Genomic DNA, 23,496 nt, shown 5'->3' with positions numbered 1-23,496 from the left:
TAAAATTTATGTTGACTGTTCAGCTGGTTCCCACCTCCTCCTTGCCCGACCTTTATCTGTAACAGCATTATTCATATGAGAAAAAAATAAGAAATGTATTATTAAAAACAAATCTTACATTTATGCAAATTTCTTTGCAATCCTGAATGGTGCACAACCATATATATATATATATATAGACTTATTCAATTAAATAGTTATTGTATACACAGTACAAATCAAAATGTTTTGTAAGACTTTTTTCTTCTTCACCTCCAAGACATCTTAAAAATGCTATAAACGCAATCATTATTAATCCATATACTTTTATTTTATATATCTCATATTTAATATATGTCTTTGTCCTATACATGTTTTCTCTTAACAGTCTTGTGTACATACATAGATCAAAGTTGGACTTTGAAAAGTATGATAGATTCTCAATACTATTCATAGACAGAATAGTAAATTCTGATGAGAAAAAAGAGGGAAAGTTCAGCACTGGACTGAAGCACACACACAGATGCACAATATAGACTACAGCATGCACACACACACACTGACAGATCTGACCATGGCATTTTACTTCTACCTCAATTTACAGCTCACACGTGACAGATCGACAGAGTAATCGATGTTCTCGCATTTGTCCACTCTTCGAATTCAACGAGTCGTCACAGAATGCCAGACCACAAGAATAGCAACACTTACAAAATACATGAATACAATACTACGATGTCCAGTCACACCTTTTTTTCCTCAGGCAAAAAACATATTGAGGATAATGGCTGAAACATTTATAACAAGCACATTAGTATTTGGTTTCTGCTACATTGTGTAACTCACATAAAGAAGTATGTAAATAAATGCTCAGGACCGTAACCAGACATGAGGGAGTCACTATTCCCCAATATTCCGATTCTTAAAATATGACATTTGGTTCCCCCCAAATCCTGAATATTTGATTACATCCTTGTAAATGCTACAAGTAAATTGTAACTGGGTAGGCAGACAAAGAGAGACAAAAAGTCCTAAATAATCAATATAAGCATTATGTGAAAGGAATATCACAAATGTTCCACAAATAAATACATATTTTTACTCTATGCCTTACAGTTGAAACATACCTATCAACTGTAGGCTAAACACTCACCTTAATATATGCTCCATTTAGGGGCCTGGTGGACACACACACACACACACACACACGCACACACACACACACACACACACACACACACACACACACACACACACACACACACACACACACACACACACACACACTCCTGTGCAAAATCAAATACATGTGACTGAATAAATTTGACATTTGGTTCCCCCAAATCAGTAACTCATCATGAGCAATGACAGTTGTATTGCATGAATTAAAATAAAACAATTGCTGTAATCAGAGGCCTGGCCCCACCATCACACAGTACAGGTAGCAGACTCCTCTGGGATGAGGTGAAGTGAGGTCGGCTGGGGCCCATACAGGGGCCACGGGTCCCCTGAATTTGTGCTCTATGTCCAGCAGAGGGTGAAATGCCTTAGTATCACACAACATTGGTGACAACAATTGGGTTTATGTGAGAGCCACTGGAACCTGAAGCCTCAGGAGTGATGCTCTTTAGCAGGCGCTGTGGGAGCAAACAAAGAAATATTTGGAGTGGTAAAGTGGTACACTCTGTATTGAGGTTTGGAAGGGTGGTAAATGACTGTAGTGACGATTGCTTTAAGGCTACACGGGAAGCACGGCTTCCCCTAAAAGTGCCATTGACAAGTTTATTATGTACTCTTTTGCATTTCAATATTTAAGTAAATAAAAGTGTCACACATCACTATTACGCTGTTCGATCAAGTAACACAATCTGCTTTTTCTATATTAATATGTCCAAGTCATTGGACACCTGGCCTACTCTGTAGAATGGCTCCATTGAAGCCATTGAAGTATATGGCAGATACCTGTTTCATTAGATTTAATTTGAGTAAAAATGCATGTTCGTTGCACGAGAGGTTCTTTACACTTAATTTTGGGTCCCGCCAGGACGTGGTGCTTCTCTGGGTGTCTATGGGAGATTTGTGAGTGCTATTTGCATGGTTTCAGCATCTGATTGCAGCCTGATCTCATAAAATTTCCATGACCATAGCAATGTTTCTGCGAAATAACTTACTGTATTACACATTTGGCTGCAGTTTTCCAGGGAAATGCCCTTAGGGGGTGGCAAAAGCAAGTTAAATTATGTTGTAATCAGACGATGTTTTTAAAATGAATTTAAGATGGAGGTTTTACTGAGTTTTTAAAAGGCACTTCCCTAACCTAAAACTTTAGCCTAAACCTAACCAATAGTGTCCTAAAAAATAAATGTGAGGTGAACAAAACAGACATCCTTACCCTAAACCAGGGGTTGGTAACCTTTTTGAGAGCCATTTTTATTTTCCTGGTCAATGGCTGCTGGCTCGTGATGCGCGAATGGCTTGCACGCGCTGCAGGAATCTGTTGGGTCTACTGCTGTTTCGTCACATTTTAAAAAAAAAACATGTTCTCCCCAATTTGGAATGCCCATTTCACAATGCACTCTAAGTCCTTGTGGTGGCGTAGTGGCTCACCTCAATTTGGGTGGCAGAACCATGGCAAACAAACTGTGGCAAAAAGGCTCTGCAGCGACAGCCCACTCCCATTATTAACTGCAAATGACACAAATGAGTCGGTCTTCCCTACGCTCTAAAGCTACCTATATATTTTGCAAAATACTTTAAATATACTGATTCTATACTTATAATCAGTATATAATCAAAATAGTTGTATATTTTTACATCATTTGCAGTGCTTCATGGGATTGTAGTTCATTCCTTTATCAAATACATTAATTCAAGGTTTTTACCATAAATTCTCCTTCATGTCCAGTAGGTGGCGTTATGAATGAAGAATGCAAATCGCCAGAAACAAAAGAAGAAGTGGAGATTTATAGTAAAAAAAGGTCTTAAATATTTATCTGTTTCTCACCCACACCTTTCATATTGCTTCTAAAGACGTGAATTTAACCACTGTAGTTGTATGGAATACTTTTATGCACATTATGGAGCTTCAATAATTTGGTGCCCATTCACTTGCATTATGAGGACCTACAGAGCTGAGATATTCTTCTAAAAATCTTTGTTTGTGTTCAGAGAAGAAAGAAAGTCATCCATATCTGGGATGACATTTGGGTGAGTAAATGATGAGATAATTTTCCTTTTTTGGCAAACTATCCCTTTAAGTACACAGTTTTGTACCTTTGTCTTTTTGACAAATTTTCAAATAGTCTTTTGCTTTTAAATCAAAGTTCATAATGTTGTGATTCACCTCGAAGCTAGGACTATGAGATACGTTTGAACTGTTTTGGATTTACATTGAACAGCTGTGGACTAAAGCTCTCCTATATATACAGCATTGTGCAAAAGTCTTAAGCACATAAGATGTTTCACAAAATAATGTGTCTTAAGATGGTTATTTATATTTTCAGCTTTACTGTGTCAATAGGAAATATAAAATGTTAGACTCACAAACATTACTTTTGCAAATAGAAAAGATTAGAATAGAAGAACAGGGAGCCCTGCAACAGATGTCATGGCCCTCACAAAGCCCCTCACTGAACATTGTGTCAGTCTGAGATTACATAAAGAGACAGAAGCAATTGAGAGCCTAAATAGGTGGTCACACTGAATATTGATTTAGCTTTTTTAATGTTTAATGTTTGAATTTGTATGACATTAAGTGATAAATGAAAACATTTATGAAGACATCCTCACTATGCAACATTTTCACAAGTGCCTAAAACTTTTATATATATATATATATATATATATACTCACCTTAGACCTTATATGCTTACAACATATTGCCAGTTATATGACAGAATCAAAAAAGATTTACCTTGCTCTGCTGCGTGTCATTTTTTGTACATTTAGGCAAGCAGAGCTACAACCCTGTAACAAACACGCACGCACGCACGCATGCATGCATGCATGCACGCACGCACGCACACACACACACTGTTTCTGTATGGATGAAGCAGATGCTTTTATGGAGCCGCTTTATTGACTTACAGCCATGTGCTCTTGTGTCCTTTGATGTCTATCTTCACATCTCAAACACAACGAGTTTACAATGTAACCAAACCCATGTGTCTCATTGTGTAAATTTAATGAATTGCTGGTGTAATGTGTTCACATCTAAGTATCATTTAATATGCTTATCTCACTTCCTAACCTTGTTTAGATGATATTTCTGTCAAAGCTTACCTGTTTTAAGGTCCCTTTGGTGGTGAGCAGATAGTAGACCATGTAGGAAGGCACACAGATCAAGGAGGAAACCCCAATACAGTAGCCCAGTACCGTGGTCCAGAATGGGTACAGGTAGCCAAACAGTCTCACCTCTGGAGGGAAGGCCAGGAAACTCACAATAATGAACTACAGGCATGAAACAAATAAGAACATGACACTTTGAAGAAGTGAATTTGCATCTCTGACTGTAGTATATTTGTCCTCATACTTCCTGGTGGTTTGCATGTATTTGACATTGCTGGGATCTGCCAGTAGATGACTAAAAAGTGTAGAGATCATGTCTGAGTGTGTAAATGGTTAAAGCTTAACATATCCATGAGCTTTCATGATTTTAGGTTCAAATGTACATGAATATATGATGGAAAGTCTAAACTTTCGGTCTGTAGATGTGACTGGTCTCCATGAATTTTTTTTATCACATTTTTGCCTTCACTAGTTTGGCAGGACTGTTTAAATGATCCTGAAGACCAAAGTCCCAAAGACTCATCTATTTAGCAAGACATACACCTAATTTATCCATCAACACATATTTAGGCTGCTTTAGTTAGGTGTGCTGGAACCAGAAACATTTATCATGCTCTATAACTCTACAAAAAATGTAATGGCATCTAAGCTAATATTATTCTATTTGTTTCCCTGTCTCAACCTCTGGATTAATTTACCGCGTTTACCAGAGCTAGCCAGATCCACCTCTGTTCCTGTTGGTGTCGGACTCCACTGCTATGTGTCTGATTGATGATGACTAAATGTAGCCATCATTTAAGTCTATTACGATGGACTTCAGAGGATGAACTGATGCCAACTCATAAGACATGCGATACATTGTATGCCACTGCCTGAACCTTGGATTTAAGATAGACCTCACCAAAATTACCGGCCAGGTTGAACTGCGATGCACCTCACTGATCTCTGCCAGCATCACCTTGGTGTAATGATGGGCTATACTCTTAAAATGTAATACATAGATTTTCAATTATTTGCCAACAACAGCTTTCATCGGCCAACTAACAAAGGGGAATTCATCAATGTGAACTTCTGCAGTTAATCCAGGCTAAACATCAAAGACATTAGACATTAATCTTACAGTTCATACAAAATCTTTGTTTAAACACTGACCCTTAACACTTACTTAGTTTACTAATTTTAAACAATGACCTGCACTGCACTTAAATACTGTAACTAATATTGGCATTATATTCATGCTGGTTAGCCAGAGGGGAACTTGCCCCCACATTGAGCCTGGTTATTTTATTTTATAACTGGCCCCCAAGGTTATTTTCTCCATTAACCTTCAGTCACCTTCAGCTTGCTCACTGGGGTTCTAAATACAATCATTTATTTTTATAGACAATTTAAAATCATATTTAATTAAACTACACAATGATGACTCCAAGACTTGATAGATATTACAGTTTAATTTTAAGTTAATGCATGATTTTCTGTAAAGCTGCTTTGACACTATGTGTGTTGTGAAAAGCGCTATACAATAAAAATGACTTAACTTGAAGAGTGACAAGTACATTTTTCACTCAAATGAAAGGTGCAAATATTCCATGCAGTCTCTCAGTTAATATGAGTTCAAGAAAACTGCATGCATAATGATTATTAAAGTAGCACAATAGAGTTTTTAGAAGGTTTTAGATGAAGTATAGAATGCCACACTACAGGATGCTAAATACCCATATGCATGTGCACTTGCTGGACTGACCAGTAGGAAGCAAGGACAGATGGCTATCCAGCAGACCCTCCAAAACACACCGGGGGAAAAGCCAAGCATCAGGTGCACGTCATTGCAGAAACGTGAGGTCCCTGCATGGATTTTGAAAACACAAACAGAACTTAAAAAAGTTTCAGTGATCTTAAATTATGGATTTAAAATGTAACTCATAAATAAATGGAAAAAAATACAATAAAATAGGGAAAGAAGATGGTATGAAGCAGTAAAATGTGTTTATGACTCATATACAAATTGTCTGAAGCAACATACTATATCAGATTCAGTGGCTCTAGTGTAGAAACTTGTTGAGTTTTATGAAAATATGGAAATTATATGCTAAAACTCTTATGGACACTAGTTGAATGGAAGAAAAGAAAAAACAGACAAATAAAGTATAGATATTTAGAAGTAGTTTAACCATTGTTGCTTAATAGTTAATGTTTTACATTATGACATGTCTCACTGCAATGACAACATAGTAAGCACTGTACATGATACTTGCCAGGGGGTCCAATGCTGAAAATGTTATTTTAGAAATCTGTGGAATTTTGAGTGACAAAAACTGTGTGACATATCAAAAGAGTAATGGTCTTGGGCAACAAGCCAAATTTTCTGGTTCCAGTCCAAAAGCATCTAAGGGACTACTTTGTCCAGACAATTCGATTTTGTTTCGAAAATGTAGGTGTATGTTTATCCAACCAACCAATTAGATCTGCAGCACACTGTCTTTGTCAATCAAACTTAATTAAAATGATTGTCTGTATGATTTAACTGGAATGCAATACATACCATAGAACCAGGAAACAGCAATGACTTCGAGAAAAACTACAGTGATAACAGCAGGGCCCGTGGCATACTCCTCAAATAGTTTAACCACAAACGCACCTCCCTAGAAACATAACCATCAGTATTTAAATAAATGAATAATGTGTGTACTACAAACCACAACATGGAAAATGGAACATTATTTTGGAGAGATTCCAAGTTTGGTTTCTGGACACTGTTTAAAACTCGACGGTGATAGAATTTTCATTTTGGAGTGAACTATAATTTAAAGATTAATAGAATCGACTCATCTGCATAATATAAAACAGGCTCATTGTTAGAGGTACAGTTAGACTCACGTAAGTGAGAGTAGAGAGGGCGCCCAAATAACAGACACACACCAGACCCAGCACAAACCACTCTCTCCTCCTGGCCAACAGTTGGGGGAACTCATCCAACATGGCCGTAATTACCCCTTCCAGACCGGCAAACTGCAGTTCACAAACACACACAATAGAGGCATGTAAACATTTCTCAAAATAATGGTCCTTATGGTAAGTACAGCACTATATCATGTTTTGATAAAGAAACAGAAATATGCCACATATGGACTGCAGATTATGTCATTAGCAGAGTGCAATAAGCATAGGAACATGTGAATGGTCTGAAAGAAGACTTTAGTGTAATACAGAAGACAGCCGAGAGGTTAACTATGCACTTACACCAAGGACCTAATTTAATGAAATGCTGTTGACAATTCAATGCACTATATTCAGAGGCAATAAGCTGAGTAACAAAGGAGAAAAGCTCAAAAGAATTTCATTAAGAGAGAATTCATTGGCTACTATTTGAAGAAAGAAAGAAAGAAAGAAAGACAGACTGACCGTGCTGTCCAGTCCCAGCATAATTATCATGAGAAAGAATATGATGGCGAAGAATGTGGCAGCTGGCATGTTGGCAATAGCCTCAGCATAGATGATGAAGAGCAGACTGGGACCTTAGAACAGATGTATACAATTAGCACAGGCTAATGGAAATTATTAGTTAATTTATTCATTTGGCAGACGTTTTTATCCATATTAACAACAGTGTATTCCAGCTATACATTGTATGTATGCATGCTCCCTGAGAATCAAACCCACAACCTGCATATATATATATTTAATCGTGATTAATCGCATAATAAGTTAATCACAATGAACATTAAACGTCTGAGTGGGAGTTTGACTAAATGAAAGAACTAGTCCTCACATAGGACTAGTTAAATCTTTTAAATTCTCATCCTCCACAATATTATTCAGCCGGCAGACTGTGGCTATCCGGTTTTTTACAGCAGTGGTGAAGCTGTGTTCATGATTTGTGTCAGAGAGTCAGCGTCATTCGTCTCTTTGAACGCCACATGAAAAGCGCTTGCAGACAAAAACATCTCATTCTGTGTTTTGGTGAGAGTTAAGACTTGACATGCTTCTGTATATAAAATGCACCTTACATAGGCTAACAAATACTTGATATCTGTCACATGTCATATCTAGTCTTGTTTCCTACAACAAATAAGGTTAAGTGCTCCTTTCCCCATCACTTTATCACTAACTTGGAAGCACTGTTGTGTGTTTGTGGTGTGTATGTCAGTGTAATTATTCCGGGCAGGTACATCACAAAGGTTCTGCCCTTCCAACCACTGTTTATGACTTATGCTGTATTAATGGTAAATGCGTTAATCACAATTCCGATTTTTTTTTTAAATGTCATGTAAACACTTTAGCCCGACTGAAATCCTACGACTAACAGACCTAAAAAATGTTATTGTGTCTTGGCTTTGTACAGCAGATATACACTTTAATCAAACCACAATTGGTCTTGGTGTTGTGCACATGGTCCTAAAGAGACACGTGACGTGTATTTAACCTGCAGACATGTCAATATGTCATGTATACTTGGACACACAGATGAAGACTTTTGCTCGACTTAACAAAAAACAGCTGTAGCTCCAGTATTTAGTCACATGTAAAGGTTCTGAGTGTAAACAGATATGTTACAATTGTATGGTTTTTCAAGAACTTTCATATCCAATGATTTATTGGATTATGTGGTTTAACAATTAATTTAAAATGCTATGTTTGAGTACTTTTTTAAATGGAAATAGCACATATGTAGAAATTAAAAGGGTAATATGACACTAACCAGCATCCTTAGCTACAGTTTCCACCCCTTGCTGGCGCATCTCAGCCATGTAGCCCAGCACTGTAAAGATCACGAAGCCTGACAGGAAACTGGTCAAACAGTTAATTGAACTTGTGATCAATGCATCTCTGTGGAACAAAGAGAAATATTTAAGCAGAAAGAAAAAGACAATGAAAAACATAGGAGATTAAGATTTCTGATAGACAGAGTGCATTTATAGTGTTTATTGATAACAAAATAATGAAATACTACAACTATGGTGCACTTATATCTAAGTGTATAAAAGGTAAGAAAACTTCAAACCTACATAGAAATACGTGCAAAAGATGAAAAATGATGAAAGTTAATATTTTAAGATATTTTAGTTTGTGATAACAGAACATTAGTGCAGATGATTTAAAATGACATATTCATAAATGTGAGGCAGGTTTACTTGTAGCAGTTGTTATGAAAGGGATTGTAGCTGGCAAAGGCCAGGAGAACACCAAAGCCTGGACCCAGAGAGAAGAAGATCTGCGCAGCTGCATCAAGCCAAACCTGAAAAAAAAACCACAGATGGAGTTATATGTTTCTGAAGATTTCCATTCATACATATCATCATACAGTAGAATGCCAGACAGAGTTTATTCATCAAATAAATCAACTCTACCTGACAGATAGCAAGCTGTTCTCTTTTTGAGAGAAGAAATGCACAGCAAAACTCAACATGGAAAAACATTGTGTAATATATGTAAATATTTTATATCTGAGTGATCAGAATGGTAGTATTGGTTTCCACTCACTGAGGTGGTGAGAAGTTTGCTCCAATCAGGTTTCAGGTAGAAGACAACTCCTCTCCATGCTCCGGGCAGTGTGGCTCCTCTTATTAACAGGATAAACAAAACCAGGTATGGAAAGGTAGCCGTCACCCACACTACCTAACAGAGAGAGTCAAGTAGAGGCTCCTAAAGAGAGGGTTCAACTATGTGCAACTGATGAACATTACACTTTACACTCAAGCCTTTGAGGTTGCCAGCATTTTCCCTTGAGATGTCCTATATATCTGACCTTGCCGGAGGTCTTGACCCCCTTCCAGATGCTGAAGTAGACAACAGTAAAGATGAAGAGCAGACAGAGGGCCAGCTGCCAGCTCACCCAGCCCAGCTGATGAAGACCAGGGGACAGATGTACCTGCAACACCTGTCGCCTAAGAGAGAGATGAGTAGAAATAGGAAGGAAGTGAGGTTGATGTTGGTATAAAGGTTATAAAGGCATCAAAGACAGAAACAAAGGCCTGTTCCTGCTGAAAAGACCATTTAAGACCAACATAGCCATACTGTTAATCAGAAAAAATGTCTTGTGATGCTGGTTGACCAAGGAAGTCTTGCTTGTTAACTTGATCACACTGTGAATTCAACAACAGTACATCGAAAGATTTGCTGCTGAATTCATTCTGTGTTTTTACCGAAATTCGAAACATTAACAGTCAGAAGTAAAATTTAAATCTTACACCGAAAATTTAACTTCAGAATTGTGCTCACAATTGTTCCTGGTTTCCACGGGACCAGAAACTATGTCTCGGATGTTGTTTGCACAACAGGCTATCAGTAGCAGGAAATACAATTATGCCTGAATTGATTAAAAAATGTCTGGTGGTGGTAAACTCTAGTCAGGAATTCGGAATGGGGTTGATTTCAGTATACATGAACTTTCAAAAGCTACATGTTGATTTCCTGTGTGATCATGTTGGTTGGTGACCAGCAATGCTGGAATTTTAATTAGGGGTAGAGGCTGCTATTGGAAGAAAAGAACAATACTGTGCCACACTAGTACAGGATAGTAAAATAAAGGCAGAAGGAGAATTCCATTGATTAGGAAAAGAATGATGAGTGTTTGGCAGACAGTCAAACAATATATATATATTTTTACATTTATAAGGAAAACAGGAATTCCAGCACCACATAGAACAAGTGGGGGCAATCAACTAAATAAAGCAGCTAAATCTCTTAAAGCAGCTAATACACACACACACACACACAAAATATCAGTCAGAACAGACCCAATCTTTCCTAGTGTTTTCCAAGACAAAGGAACTCTCTGTTACAATCCTCATTCCCTCTAAGAGTCAAGAATCTGTGTGAATTCAAAGTTCTTATCTCTCTTCTTTCCTCACTTTCTTGCATTTTCTTTCTTTTCCTTTTAGTCTTGGCTTCTTTCCAGGCTCTTGGCCCTTACACACACTTACATGCACTTACATATAGAACTCCTCAGCAGGAGAGATGGAACTGTCGGTCCAAGAGACATTCAAGTCGGTGGACAGGTAGTGGGTGCAATTATGAGTGTTCCACTGGTTGTTGCAGGTGGTCCAGGGCAGCGTGGTGCGGAAGGAGGACAGGAGGTAGTAGAGAGCCCAGGCCATTATGGTATTGTAGTAGAAGGCAATGTAGAGTGCAATGATGCAGATAGCAAAGCCTATACCTGCAAAAGACCATGAAAAGGAGACTTAGGCAAATGGTCAACTCGTCTCACAAATGTCTTACTTCGTTTCAAGCATCTCCTACTTAGAAGAAAAGACAGTGGATGACATTTAGGACAAGATTAATTTACATAAAATTATGTTTCTTAAGTAGATGGCATTTTATGTGGTAAATGTGACAATTTCCATAACAGAGTCCCACTCGTACTGGCTATCAACAAACACAGAGAGAAGGAGAGATACATAGAGAGAGAGAGAGAGAGAGAGAGAGAGAGAGGATTGGTAAGAAGTTTAAGAGAAGGTTAAGGTAGTGAATACTATCAGCCCAGCACATGTCAGTCTGCAGTTATCCGTGCAACCCTTAACCTGATTCCTTTTAGCCTCAGAAGTCTGAGCCTTGTGAAGCAGACCAGTCTTACCCTTGAAGATGGGGCAGATGTGTTTCCAGATGGAGATACACCCGCTGCGGTGAAACTGGCCCAGTGCCAGCTCCATGTAAAACAGAGGCACGCCACCAAACACAGCCATCAGCAGGTACGGCAGGAGAAAAGCGCCTGAAAAAAAAGGATTTAGACAGGAAGTCCAACTTCAACTTTACGCTTACATTGGCAACACATTCTGAAAGCACAATACAACCTTTCCACGGCATACACCTATATAGGGCTATTATACCTATAAAAACACTAAAATTGCTGAATACCTTGGAAGAAGGAAACATACAAACAAGAAAACACAAGTCCAGACAAGCCTCCCCTTCTTGATTAATGCTTTATAAGTGAGCTTTTGCTATGAAAGCAAAGATAGCTGTTGATAGAGCAGTGGTGATACAGATTATTGAACAATATGAGAAAGATTGAAGTCACATCAATGATAGCCACAATTAATGCGGTTGGTTGCGGAGAGTGTCCCCTGGCCTGCTCTATCTCTTATGCACCTCCCTTGCATGAAGAAACAGGAAATTACAAAGCTTTTATTACTTCAAATTCAATGAAAAGAGTCTAAAGCCTGTTTGTACTGATGAGGCGAGCTGTTTAATACAAAGAGCTGAGACAACAGCAGAATTACTCATTGTCTGTTTGTTCTTTTTAAGCAAACTCTACCTAGTTGATATTGTCTCAAAAGGAGGAAATCTTTCTATTATTGGGACGCTCCACAATATAGACCGCATCAACCTGAAACATCATACCATTTGTTACAAAGTTGCCTGTACCCTTTAGTAGCACTATTATTTAGTGTTAAAATTTGCCTCCTTCCCATGACCTTACCGCCTCCATTTTGGTAGCAGATGTAGGGGAAGCGCCACACATTTCCCAGGTCCACTGCATACCCAATGACAGAGAGCAGGAAATCCATCTTTTTGCTCCAGGTCTCCCTAGGTGGATCCAAACTGGTCTGCTGGACCACCATAGTTCTGAAAGTTCCAGGGTTGCTTCCCCTATCCATCCCAGCACCAGCACCCTCCCTGGGGCTTTGTGGAGATGTGCTGGGATAGCCATTGGAGACCTGCCCAGGCCCTGAGCCTGTTTTCTGACCCTTGTCCTCAACACTGTCCGCAACCAGCCTGCCATTCTCTTGCGACTCCTGTTCTTTCTCCTGCTCGCTCTCATCTTCTCGATCCATCATCACTGGTTGTTTCATCTCCATGGTGAAGACTGCTGTTAGGGCTGAGATGTGGGCAGAGATGGTGGTCCTCTTGCACTGGCTGATATCGCACCCATGAGGGTATAGAGAGCCTGGAGAAGAGGGCTGGGATGGAGAAAGGAAAGAATTTAGCAGATTTACCCCATTGTTATAAATTACACATCATCTTTGTCAAAGAACAGAACTACATTTTCAAGATATCTTGATTATGATTAAGCATACCCTTGTGGGAGTAAGTTTATTGGATGGATTAAGATACTTTACAGACACCTATTAGCGGCAGTACAAACAAATGGATTAATTTCAGATTATTTTACTCTGGATGGGGCACCCGGCAGGGTTGTCTTCTCTCCCCATTATTGTTCTGTCTTGCCCAGGAGCCATGAGCAGCTGCAATAAGAAAGGAGGATGATTTTCCAGGGGTGGTGGTGGGAGGTATAGCGCATAAGCTTTTGCTTTACGCAGATTATATTTTATTATTTGTCCCCGACCCCATTAGATCTATGCCTTGCCATCACAGAATTATTAATATTTTTCTAAGTTCTCAGGATACAGAGTCAATTGGTCTAAATCCAAAGTTTTGGCTCTGACAGCGTACTGCCCAGTAATGGCCTTACAGCCAGGCACCTTCCAGTGGCCCAAACAGGGCATTAAGTATTCCCAGCAAATTTGTGTCATTTAATTAGAGTTAATTTTGACCCCTTAATAAAAACGTTTTTCGAGCAAATTGGGAAAATTAATGTTATAAAAATTCCAAAATTCAACTCTCTGCTACAGTCTCTCCCTGTAAATGTCTTTTTCCTTGACATTGCTGCTACTGAAATTACACTAAGATGGAACCTGATGTTACACAGATTCATTTGAACATAACGAATATACTTAACCTGACTTTTACACTGATATGAAATGACAAGATTATAACAAGAGATCATTTACATTTACGGTGCATTTTTTTTAAAGAACATGTGCAATATGTGAGAGTTAAATAATAACAAACTTCCAAGGAACATTTTGAAATGTCAACAACATGAACTATTCCCGTTAATGAGATTGCAACCGAAAATATTTTCGTAGAAATAAAGGTTAAAACATTTATTATTAAAGTTTAATAGTATAAAAATGACCAAACCAAATTATTCTGATCAGTTGATCAATAATAACAAATTCTAGAGTAATGCCATGAAACAATACTAGTGATTTTAAGTGATTACATGCATTGCATCCAATTTTTAGCTGGAGAGTAGGAGAACAAGCTTTCAGAAACTTCATTACTTTCTGTAAAAGCTGTTTGTAATTAATAATTGTGGAGCACTGCATCCAGTCTAGATATTAACCAACTAATTAATCGCAGGATAATAGCTAATCATAATCAGTGGCGATTTCTAAGGGCCAGCAAAGACTTCCCTGCTGGCCAAACATGCCAAATATTTAATAATAGTAAATATTAATACATATTTTTCATCCTTTCATTCTCAATCACCTTTTTGCCTATGTATTTTTAATCATTTTCCACTCTTAATTAATCTACAAACAAATAAAGAAAAACTAAAAGTTTATCCAGTCAGAATTTATTCCTTGATGCTTACAAGCAAAGTGTGAAAACTGTTTCAAAAATGCATGCCCGAAGCAGCGTGTGAGCCTGAGCTCCAACCCATCAGACCTTCAGAAATTCCACAGAATCCCTCAACACTGCAAATGAATGAGCAACTAAAGTCAGATTGTCAGATTCATCAGCCATTCAGATTGAGTTATTTGTTCTTGGTGGGTGTGATCTTTAGGATATGTCCCAGTCGAAGACCTCTAGCTGGCTTTGAGTGATGCATTCGTGCTTTAAACTATGTACATAGTTTCAAGAGCGAAAGATCAAGATGTTTGAGGAGAATGAGATTCTTATGGATTTAAAAACACGAGATGTTCTGCATGACCGTGTGATTGCTTAATTGATTAAACAGGAAAGGAGGACTGATTTTCACCTCATGTAAATTGGTAAGTGCTTTTTGCATTGTCATAGCAACATCTTGAGTTTTCTAAATGTAAATTAGGCTGCTTGAGCATTCAGTGTCGGATCAAGTTTTGAAAAGTCCCATTCAACAACTTCCTACTAGGAAAAGTGCAATGGAATGCATCTTGAAGTCAGAATTACAACTTGTAGGCTCCTACAGAAATTCTTAATTAAAATTCTAATTATTTTGCCGAGTTGCAGGTGCATGATGTCACGCAAACATGTGACACTCGGAGATATACAAAGAGATAAACATTCACTTTATTAAGTAATATCGATAAATGAGTTCGTTTCCACATTACATGATAGTAAAGATTGTTTAACAAATGCCTGCAGAAACAGGTGTATAAAACATTATAATCTCTTTTGATAATCGTACACCTGAAGCACAAATACTAACGCTGCAGCATTGTTTATCAGTTGGGTTGCTAGAAGACATCTCTAATGAGAGTCAAACCCATACCTGTCAACACACCCGTTTTTCCCGGTAGTCTCCCGTAAGCCTATTTCAAACCCATCTCCCGCCCCCTCCCGTTTTGTTATTTCTAAACTCCCGTGTTGTATGGCCCAAACCTCGATATATGAATAATCACATCAATATATTATTCCAAGGTTGTCTTGTTGCCAGATGTAGTATGAAATACATCCTACTCAAACAATCGACACATCATACAAATTTCAACCCATTTGTGACCTCAACCTGGCAACCTACAACCCAGTTGCGCTGTTGATATCTGCGCAGGCAGTAGACGCGGGAAGTTGAATCAAGCATCACTGGTAGATGGGAGGAGAATACTCAGGTGGTGCTCCGGCGAAAAAAAAAAACTAAATATATATGTAAATTTAATAACAGCTGGACGGAAGAATTTAATTTAATATCTCAAAGCTATATCAACAATGCCCACGCCTTTTGAAAAGTGTTTTGCACTGATTTTAGTATCGGCCACGGTGGGAAAAATTACTACTCAGCACATTAAATCACAACAGCACAATTTGTATGTATTTAGCCTGCCTCTGCCATGTGTTGAAAGGTATGGTCAAACCCCTGCTAAGCTAACGGGAACGTTGTAGCTCCGAATACCGGGGAATGGAATGTATTTATGGTTGGAGATATCAAGTAGGAATCTCCCTCATCCAACTTGAATTGAATGCAGCATCTGTGTACCCTGACGAAACTGCAGTTATTTTGAGATAGATTTTTCCAGGTGTTATATACTTGGTAGATATGAAAAATTATGATTTTTTTAATGTTTGTATGGGAGAGCTTCATTTTACAAAACAGTCATGCTGCAGTTAAATTAGGCTTGCTAGATAGAGCATTAAGTGTCCTTTGAGTTTTGCATGGCTTTCGTCCGTGGACGTGTCTTTAAAATGTCAATTGTTATTGCTAGTTAGCTGCGACATAATGTATGATGCCCATAATAAGACATAATGTGTCTTATTTATTGTGAAACTGTTTTCTTAATGGCATGAATCACACTGAAGGCCTAGACTTTTAACGCACGGCTGCCACTGATCAAAATAATGATGTCAGCAATGAAAGGGGAATACTAGTTTGTGTAGCCTTTTTCTTTGCCTTGCCTTTTCCTGAAACCATTGTATAATTATAAGCAGCGAACTCACTTCATTAAGTTTTCGTCAGGGGAGAATTTTCCCGCCAGAAAATGTTTATTATGGTTTGTCTAAAACTCTCTGCGAAAATAAAAAAAATATCTAAATTATTTTATGACGGAGGTGGAGGAAATCGTTCCGCACTATTAACATTGGACAAGTTAATTGTTGAAACGTTCGCAAGAACAGCATGGCAACTCACCAAAACAATTAATTCGTACGTAAAAGTTGAACCGTAGACTACATATTAGATCAAGCGTAGTAAAATAATGCACAAGCATTTTTTTATGCGTAACTATTTAAAGCGTCCTTTAATTAAAAATAATCAAAATTGAAAAAGTTTGCTTCGTCAATCATTTGAATTTAACATAATAAAATAAACAGTTTGAGAGCTGTCAGAGCAGATCTGCTTTACCAGAGTGCGATATGAGAAGAAAAAAAATATTATAATAATAATAAAACGCGTTGCAAGTTTTAGTTGGGATGTCCTGTGAAGTTTCAGCGCAAAGGTTATCTGATTGGTAAAAAGCCTGATTTTTATTGTTTAACACTCTTTTTTTTTTTTGCTTCTTTCTCTCTCACTCAGTAAATCAGCTCACAACTCGTTTCTTTTGTCATACACACAACTATTAAATCATTGTAATACTCTGCCTCATGCACCCCCTTAGATCATTATTTGCCCATAATCATAGATGACAGTAAGGCTAAGATAAGTACAGCTTTCTTATGGAAGGAATGTGGTCCATTACCAAGAGGTCAATCCAGATGTGTCTAAAATAAGGCATATTTATTATTACACATCTGATATATATATATATATATATATATATATATATATATATATATATGAACAATAAATGAATATGAACAGTTTTTATTTTTTACAACCAGTAGATAAGAAAAATGTCTAGTGCCCCATTACAGTATCATTAGACCAATTCAAATGAGCTGCCACAAAGTTTGGTTCTTCTTTACAACTCTAAAACTACCACTTCTGTAAAACTATTGTTCATACAGACTTCCAAATCTTTATGAACGTAAAAAGTAATTAAAGTAATTTAAGTGCAATAGACTATAGAGTAACACTAACTAACACTATAGAGTTATCACAATGAATCAACATGTTGACTTATCGAAGATTCAATGGCATCCAGTGAAACTTAAAAATGCCTCCTGTTACACATGCAGGCGTGTACAGACAGACACAAGCAAAGACTTGTCACCCAAAAATTGCTCCAATAACACAAACATAGCCACAAACACCATGCACAATGCAACCCTACCGTGCTGTGGTTGAGCAGTTCTGTGGGGGTCTGTGTTAGGTTGGTGATCAACACTGTTCCTGAGAGCCCAGTGCCCAAGACACACCCCCTTCACCCCTACTCTCTCTCTGTCTTTCTCTCTCTTGTTCTCTCTCACTCTCCTTTTCCTCCACTTTGCCTTACACAAAATCTACTGACCTTACACATTGTTCCCGTTCTTTCGATATCAGTTCACAACAAATTATCCTTTTGTAAATTTTGAGACAATAAACAGGCTGTTCCTCTTGACTTCCTCTTTGGTGCTATTGATACTCATAAATAACTTACTTGCATCAGATGTTTCACTGTAAGTCAGTAAAGTATAATAAATAAACAAATATCATCTGTAATACATGCTGAACTTGTTTGCGTTAAGTAGTGTCAAAAGCATCACCCTGAGGCACATACAACAATAATTCTTATCATTGATGTAATAATGAGCCCTGTCATCAAGCAACTGTTCATGCAAAAAACAGGAGACAAGAATATAAAATGTAAGTACTTGTTGCATGCACATTATTTATTTTGGACAAGTATTTGTTTGTGTCAAAAGAGAGCTGGCCTACATTCTTAAAATTCCGCTAAGTTATTCTACTTACCCATATAATCTTAAACTGATGTCAGGTTTTAGAGTGACTGTTTAAAAGAATTGCTGACACCACTACTCTGGAAAAATGGTTTTGTGATGAAGTAAATAAAGCACTTTTTACATGAAATAAGTTAAAGCATGTACTTGAAAATATTAAGTAAAGTCTACATTTGTACTCAGTTCAAACATGTAAAAATGAATGCTCAGTTTTTAAGTAAATGTTATTTATGATTGTTTATGGACGTTGTCATATTTATTTTTGTCGTATTGTCATATAATTTCACAGGTAAATTAAATAATTACATTTTACTTAACTTTTGAAGCTGGTGTTCCCAGCATGCATGGTTTCACTGTTTGCAAGTTTATCATCAACATTGTTTTTATTGTTGAGTTTGTTGTTACATTTAGGAGCTTCTTGTTTTGTGAAGTCTAAAGTTCATTTTCTACCCATAAATTACTCGGGAAAGGGCGAGCGGGAGACACCAAGAGAGAGAGAGGAGAGAGAGAGAATAGCTTGCTTGCGGACACGCTGTCCCCCGGTCCTCAACTGCCCTCAACTATGACAGCTCGCTCCTCCCCCGGCTGATGGCAGTGAGCCCTTCGACCCCTGGTGGACAATACAAATTCTCCCCTTCTCGGCGGACAGCAGCAACCCTTCTGTCCCCCAGGCAAATAGCCATGGCTACTCCCTTGGTGGATGGCAACGGCGAGGACTCTGTTACAGCATATCCCTCCTCCCTCCTGGGATTCGGCACCACTGTAACAGTGCAGGAGGTGGGAACTGGCTGAACAGTCAAAATAAGGTTTAATGTAAAACTCAACATAAAACAAATACATGCAACACAGTTGCGTACAGCTCTCTCTTGATCTGGCACCTCCAACTCCCCTTTAACTCGCTCTCCCGCTGATCAGCTGATTAAGTGCACCCTCACGTCCTGGCCATGCCCTCCTTGTCACAATAATATATCATCTATCTTTTTTTTTCTTGGAATGCCCAGTTCACAATGCGCTCTAAGTCCTCATGGTGGCCTAGTGACTTGACTGAGCACGTTACCGTGGAGACCTAATGTGTGTTGAGGCTTCATGCTATTCTCTGCTGCAGAACTCACCACGAACCCTACTGCGAGAACCATATTATAGCGACAACGAGAAGGTTAACCCAACGTGACTGCACCCACCCTAGCATCCGCACCAATTGGTTGCTTAGGAAACCTGACTGGAGTCACTCAGCACGCCCTGGATTCGAACTTGTGACTTCAGGTGTAGAAGTCAGCATCTTTACTTGCTGAGATACCCTGGCCCCATATATCATCTATCTTTTTAAATGAAAAGATCTAAACCAAAAGGAAAATTATGGAAGTTAATACCGAGTACAATGCAACTTCATCAGTCTAGATTTCTCTATACCGCAAGCTGTCAATTTCTTAACATTGACAATAGATCATTTAAATGCCTTTTTGTTTTTACTGAATGAAAGCCATCATCACCCAAGGCTATTCCCCGTTAAAGCAAACACACACACACACACACACACACACACACACACACACACACACACACACACACACACACACACACACACACACACACACACACACACACACATGTTGTGTTTCCATGTTTTATGGGGACTTTCCATAGACATAATGGTTTTTATACTGTACAAACTTTATATTCTATTCCCTAAACCTAACCCTACCCCTAAACCTAACCCTCACAGAAAACTTTCTGCATTTTTACATTTTCAAAAACATAATTTAGTATGCTTTATAAGCTGTTTTCCTCATGGGGACCAACAAAATGTCCCCACAAGGTCAAAAAGTTCGGGTTTTACTATCCTTATGGGGACATTTGGTCCCCACAAAGTGATAAATACACGCTCACACACACACACACACGCACACACACACACACACACACACACACACACACACACACACACACACACACACACACACACACATTTAGCAATAATTTGCATTTAGTGACACTGAATCAAGCAAACAGGTTTTGACAAGCCGGATATAGTTTTATGTTACAAACCTTTATCAAAAGGTACATAGTTAGCTAGTAAAGGTAATGTGTGAAGAGTGATTAAATATCTGAGCTTGAAGGTATGAATGCTGTGATCCAGAAGCTATTAATATAGTTCCCTTGAGCAAGGCACTTAAACCCAAGTTGCTCCATGAAGATTTTGCCTAATAAGCATAATTACTGTGTATAAGTGTAAGTCGTTTTGGATATAAGATTCTGCTTAATGTCTACTCCTTATTAAAGAGGTTTGAAGACCATCAGAGCACTTGCAGTGGCCTCAAAAAGTGTGTGAACATATAAGCTACACATAAAAAATGAATTATTTTGTATGGATTATTCTATTATTAGTTTAGCACATTAAATATGGATATGTTCCACTTAGTTTGACAACTCGATAGTGTCCAAATACATTTTGTGTACAAAAAAACAAAAAATCCATAATTTTTTTTTATGTGTAGTTTATGTGTATATTTCTGATAATTTAAAACCTAACAAACATACTTTGGTGAAATGTTTTGCTTGAAAGGTGTGCTTGTGCATCTTTCTTTAAAATAAATTACACTTGGTTTGAAAAGTATCTAATACAATGATATGAATACATTTTTAAATGTGGCTTAAGTATCTAAATACTTTTAGGGATCAATGCACTCATATTAATAATCCTCAAGAATGCCTTTGTATGCAGAAAATAAGAGAGTTGGCACTTTCAGAACAGCGGGAGGAGAAATGCTAGCAACCTGATGACAGTCCAAATGCACCTAGGGAGAAACAGGAGGTTTAATCTGTCTAATGACCCAAATGGGCAGCTTTAAATGGTGAACTGTGACAGGTAAAGCACAACACATGTCTGTCACATATTTTTTATCCACCTTGACCCTGTCTATTTCAAGTGATAAACAAATGTTTCACTCTATCCTTGTTCATTCAACATTGAAGAAATGTATATTACACTATAGTGGCTCCAAATGGAATAATAATAATAATAATTATAAAAAAGACTGGTTTCCCAAAATACTCCCCTATCTACGTTTTGTCACTCAAGATAACCACACCCAAAACTCACCCCACTGTTTGAGCCAACATTGCTATATCTAGCTAGTCATGATGCTAAAACAAAAAGCGCTACAGAGCCACAGCACCCCATTTTAAGAGCATTAGGGTTAAGTTCAGCTTTATGCCATAAGTCATATGTGCAAAGTCAATGGGCATGGACAGGAAGTTTTGGTATTTTTGTGCAAGCATGCGCTAAGTCTAGGCGCAAGTGGGTTTGGTGAAATTAAGCGTGCAAAGCGCTAATGGGCTGGGTCAAGAGCAATTTAACTTAGAAGTTCTTCTCCAGCACCGTCTGCATCCTATTATAAATAGTCCATTCCCTGTCAACCATCAGTGATATAAACAAAGACAGCAAATAATTTGGAGGTGTAAATGAACTGTATGCAATGAATTAGAAGAATAAAAATATAGAGTTACTTTCTTTTGTGCATTAACGCTGTTGAACGTCAGGCATATTTCTATGACAGTGACATGCTTCTTTCATACGCATGGAAAATATGGTTCTCGAGAGGATTTAGATTAACACTAAAATGCTGACACTAAAACACTTAAATTATAGAGAATGGAAGTATTATTAATAATTTTCATCTACTGACACACAAATCATGACTAGTATTAACAGTGAATGATTCGGAATGGACTTCACGTCTACAGGTTGATTTTGAAAAAATTATATTCATTCATTGAATCAAAAATGAAACCAATATGATTTCTAAATTAAAATTGTACTTCAAACAAAATGAAAATATAATAAAAATAAGTAGTGGTCAAAGAAATCATACCAAATCCAATTATTTTACTCTCTCCAACTTCTTCCACCGGTCCCTTTTGCAGTGACTTAAATATCACTCTACGACAACAGGTAGAAAAGTACCAATACAAATTAGATTATAAATACAATTCTAAATGTTAGCACTTTAGTACATAAATAAAACAGTACTATAAAATAGTTACAACAACTATAGAAATTACTAGGTACTAATCCTAACCCATATTATGTACATGTAGTTACCTAATATTACTTTCTTGGGTAAGTACACTGTAAGTATACTGAAATTACACATACTGTAAAATAAAGTGCAACCTTTTTTTTTTGGCAGGGACAGCTCTACAGATCATCAAGGAACTGCATGAGACTTGTCTAGTGGCATTGGCAGGTAAAATAGGACTTTGTATATAAATATTACTAAGGATGGTTATAGAAAGAATGACTATTACTTACCCAGATTTTTTTCTTAAATACTTTTTAATGGACAATTCTAATAAAACTAAAAAGCATTAGGGTGTTGGTAATAGAATAATTTATATATATTTATATATATATAAATAAAGAAATAGAAAGATGGAGAGATGTGTGACCTACCTTACAGATGTCAAGTTGAGTTTTGTTGTTCATTTTTAAACAAATCAATATTTGAAGCAGCATCCCTCCAGGGCCACTGTGGGAGGGGACATACTGGGAACAATACAAACAAATTTCCAACTTTTACATGCAAATCAAACACATATTATAAGGCACCAAGAATGTTTGCTGATGCAAGGTTCCATTATATCCATCTGAAAATTCTGTTAAAATATTTTGCCTCAAACATCCACAAGCGGGTGTCTCACTGCTTACCATGTTACTTAAGGCTAGACATAATAGATGCTACAAACCGGTCTTAAATCCCCAAAGACAAACTCACAATGGCAGACAAGAAATAGTTGTAGTTGCTCTTGTACATAGCCACTCACAATACAATAGTTCTTCTTCTAGCATACACCCTCACAATACTTTAAATATTCACACTTGTCTGACAGACGTACAAACAAACTCACAGTATGGAGAACAGCAAGTCCAATCTG

General features: G+C 37.6%; 1 protein-coding gene across 4 annotated transcripts; it reads right to left on the bottom strand.

Annotated features, from left to right (window-relative positions):
- Positions 1–301: 301 nt before the first annotated feature.
- LOC127629533 (sodium-dependent serotonin transporter-like) lies at positions 302–23,496 on the bottom strand. Of its 4 annotated transcripts, XM_052106617.1 has the most exons (16): positions 23,470–23,490; positions 23,015–23,107; positions 22,434–22,501; positions 12,686–13,166; positions 11,840–11,974; positions 11,200–11,422; positions 10,013–10,151; positions 9,748–9,882; positions 9,399–9,502; positions 8,966–9,093; positions 7,669–7,781; positions 7,144–7,275; positions 6,809–6,908; positions 6,011–6,111; positions 4,261–4,428; positions 302–1,616 (listed from the first exon to the last, which is right to left on the bottom strand). In XM_052106617.1, the coding sequence occupies exons 4-16, from the start codon at positions 13,062–13,064 to the stop codon at positions 1,533–1,535; spliced, it is 1,941 nt and encodes a 646-aa protein (XP_051962577.1). In that variant the 5' UTR covers positions 13,065–13,166; positions 22,434–22,501; positions 23,015–23,107; positions 23,470–23,490; the 3' UTR covers positions 302–1,532. The 4 variants fall into 4 exon arrangements, with proteins under 4 accessions (XP_051962577.1, XP_051962575.1, XP_051962576.1 ...); XM_052106615.1 differs by lacking the exon at positions 22,434–22,501 and having other exon boundaries at positions 23,470–23,496; XM_052106616.1 differs by lacking the exons at positions 22,434–22,501; positions 23,015–23,107; positions 23,470–23,490 and adding an exon at positions 17,958–18,047.

This window comes from Xyrauchen texanus, chromosome 36 (assembly GCF_025860055.1).
Source record: "Xyrauchen texanus isolate HMW12.3.18 chromosome 36, RBS_HiC_50CHRs, whole genome shotgun sequence".
Classification (NCBI taxonomy): domain Eukaryota; kingdom Metazoa; phylum Chordata; class Actinopteri; order Cypriniformes; family Catostomidae; genus Xyrauchen; species Xyrauchen texanus.
The sequence above is the reverse complement of the archived record's forward strand: the minus strand, read 5'-3'. Positions and strand labels throughout refer to the sequence as shown.

Coding starts and splice junctions, on each gene's coding strand:
- LOC127629533 (XM_052106615.1), bottom strand. CDS start 23,077: ATGCTGCTTCAAATATTGATTTGTTTAAAAATGAACAACAAAACTCAA. Junction 11,975..12,685: donor CTGCTACCAAAATGGAGGCG/GTAAGGTCATGG, acceptor CTTTTTTTTCAG/GCGCTTTTCTCCTGCCGTAC. Junction 7,276..7,668: donor TGCTGGGACTGGACAGCACG/GTCAGTCTGTCT, acceptor TGTGAACTGCAG/TTTGCCGGTCTGGAAGGGGT.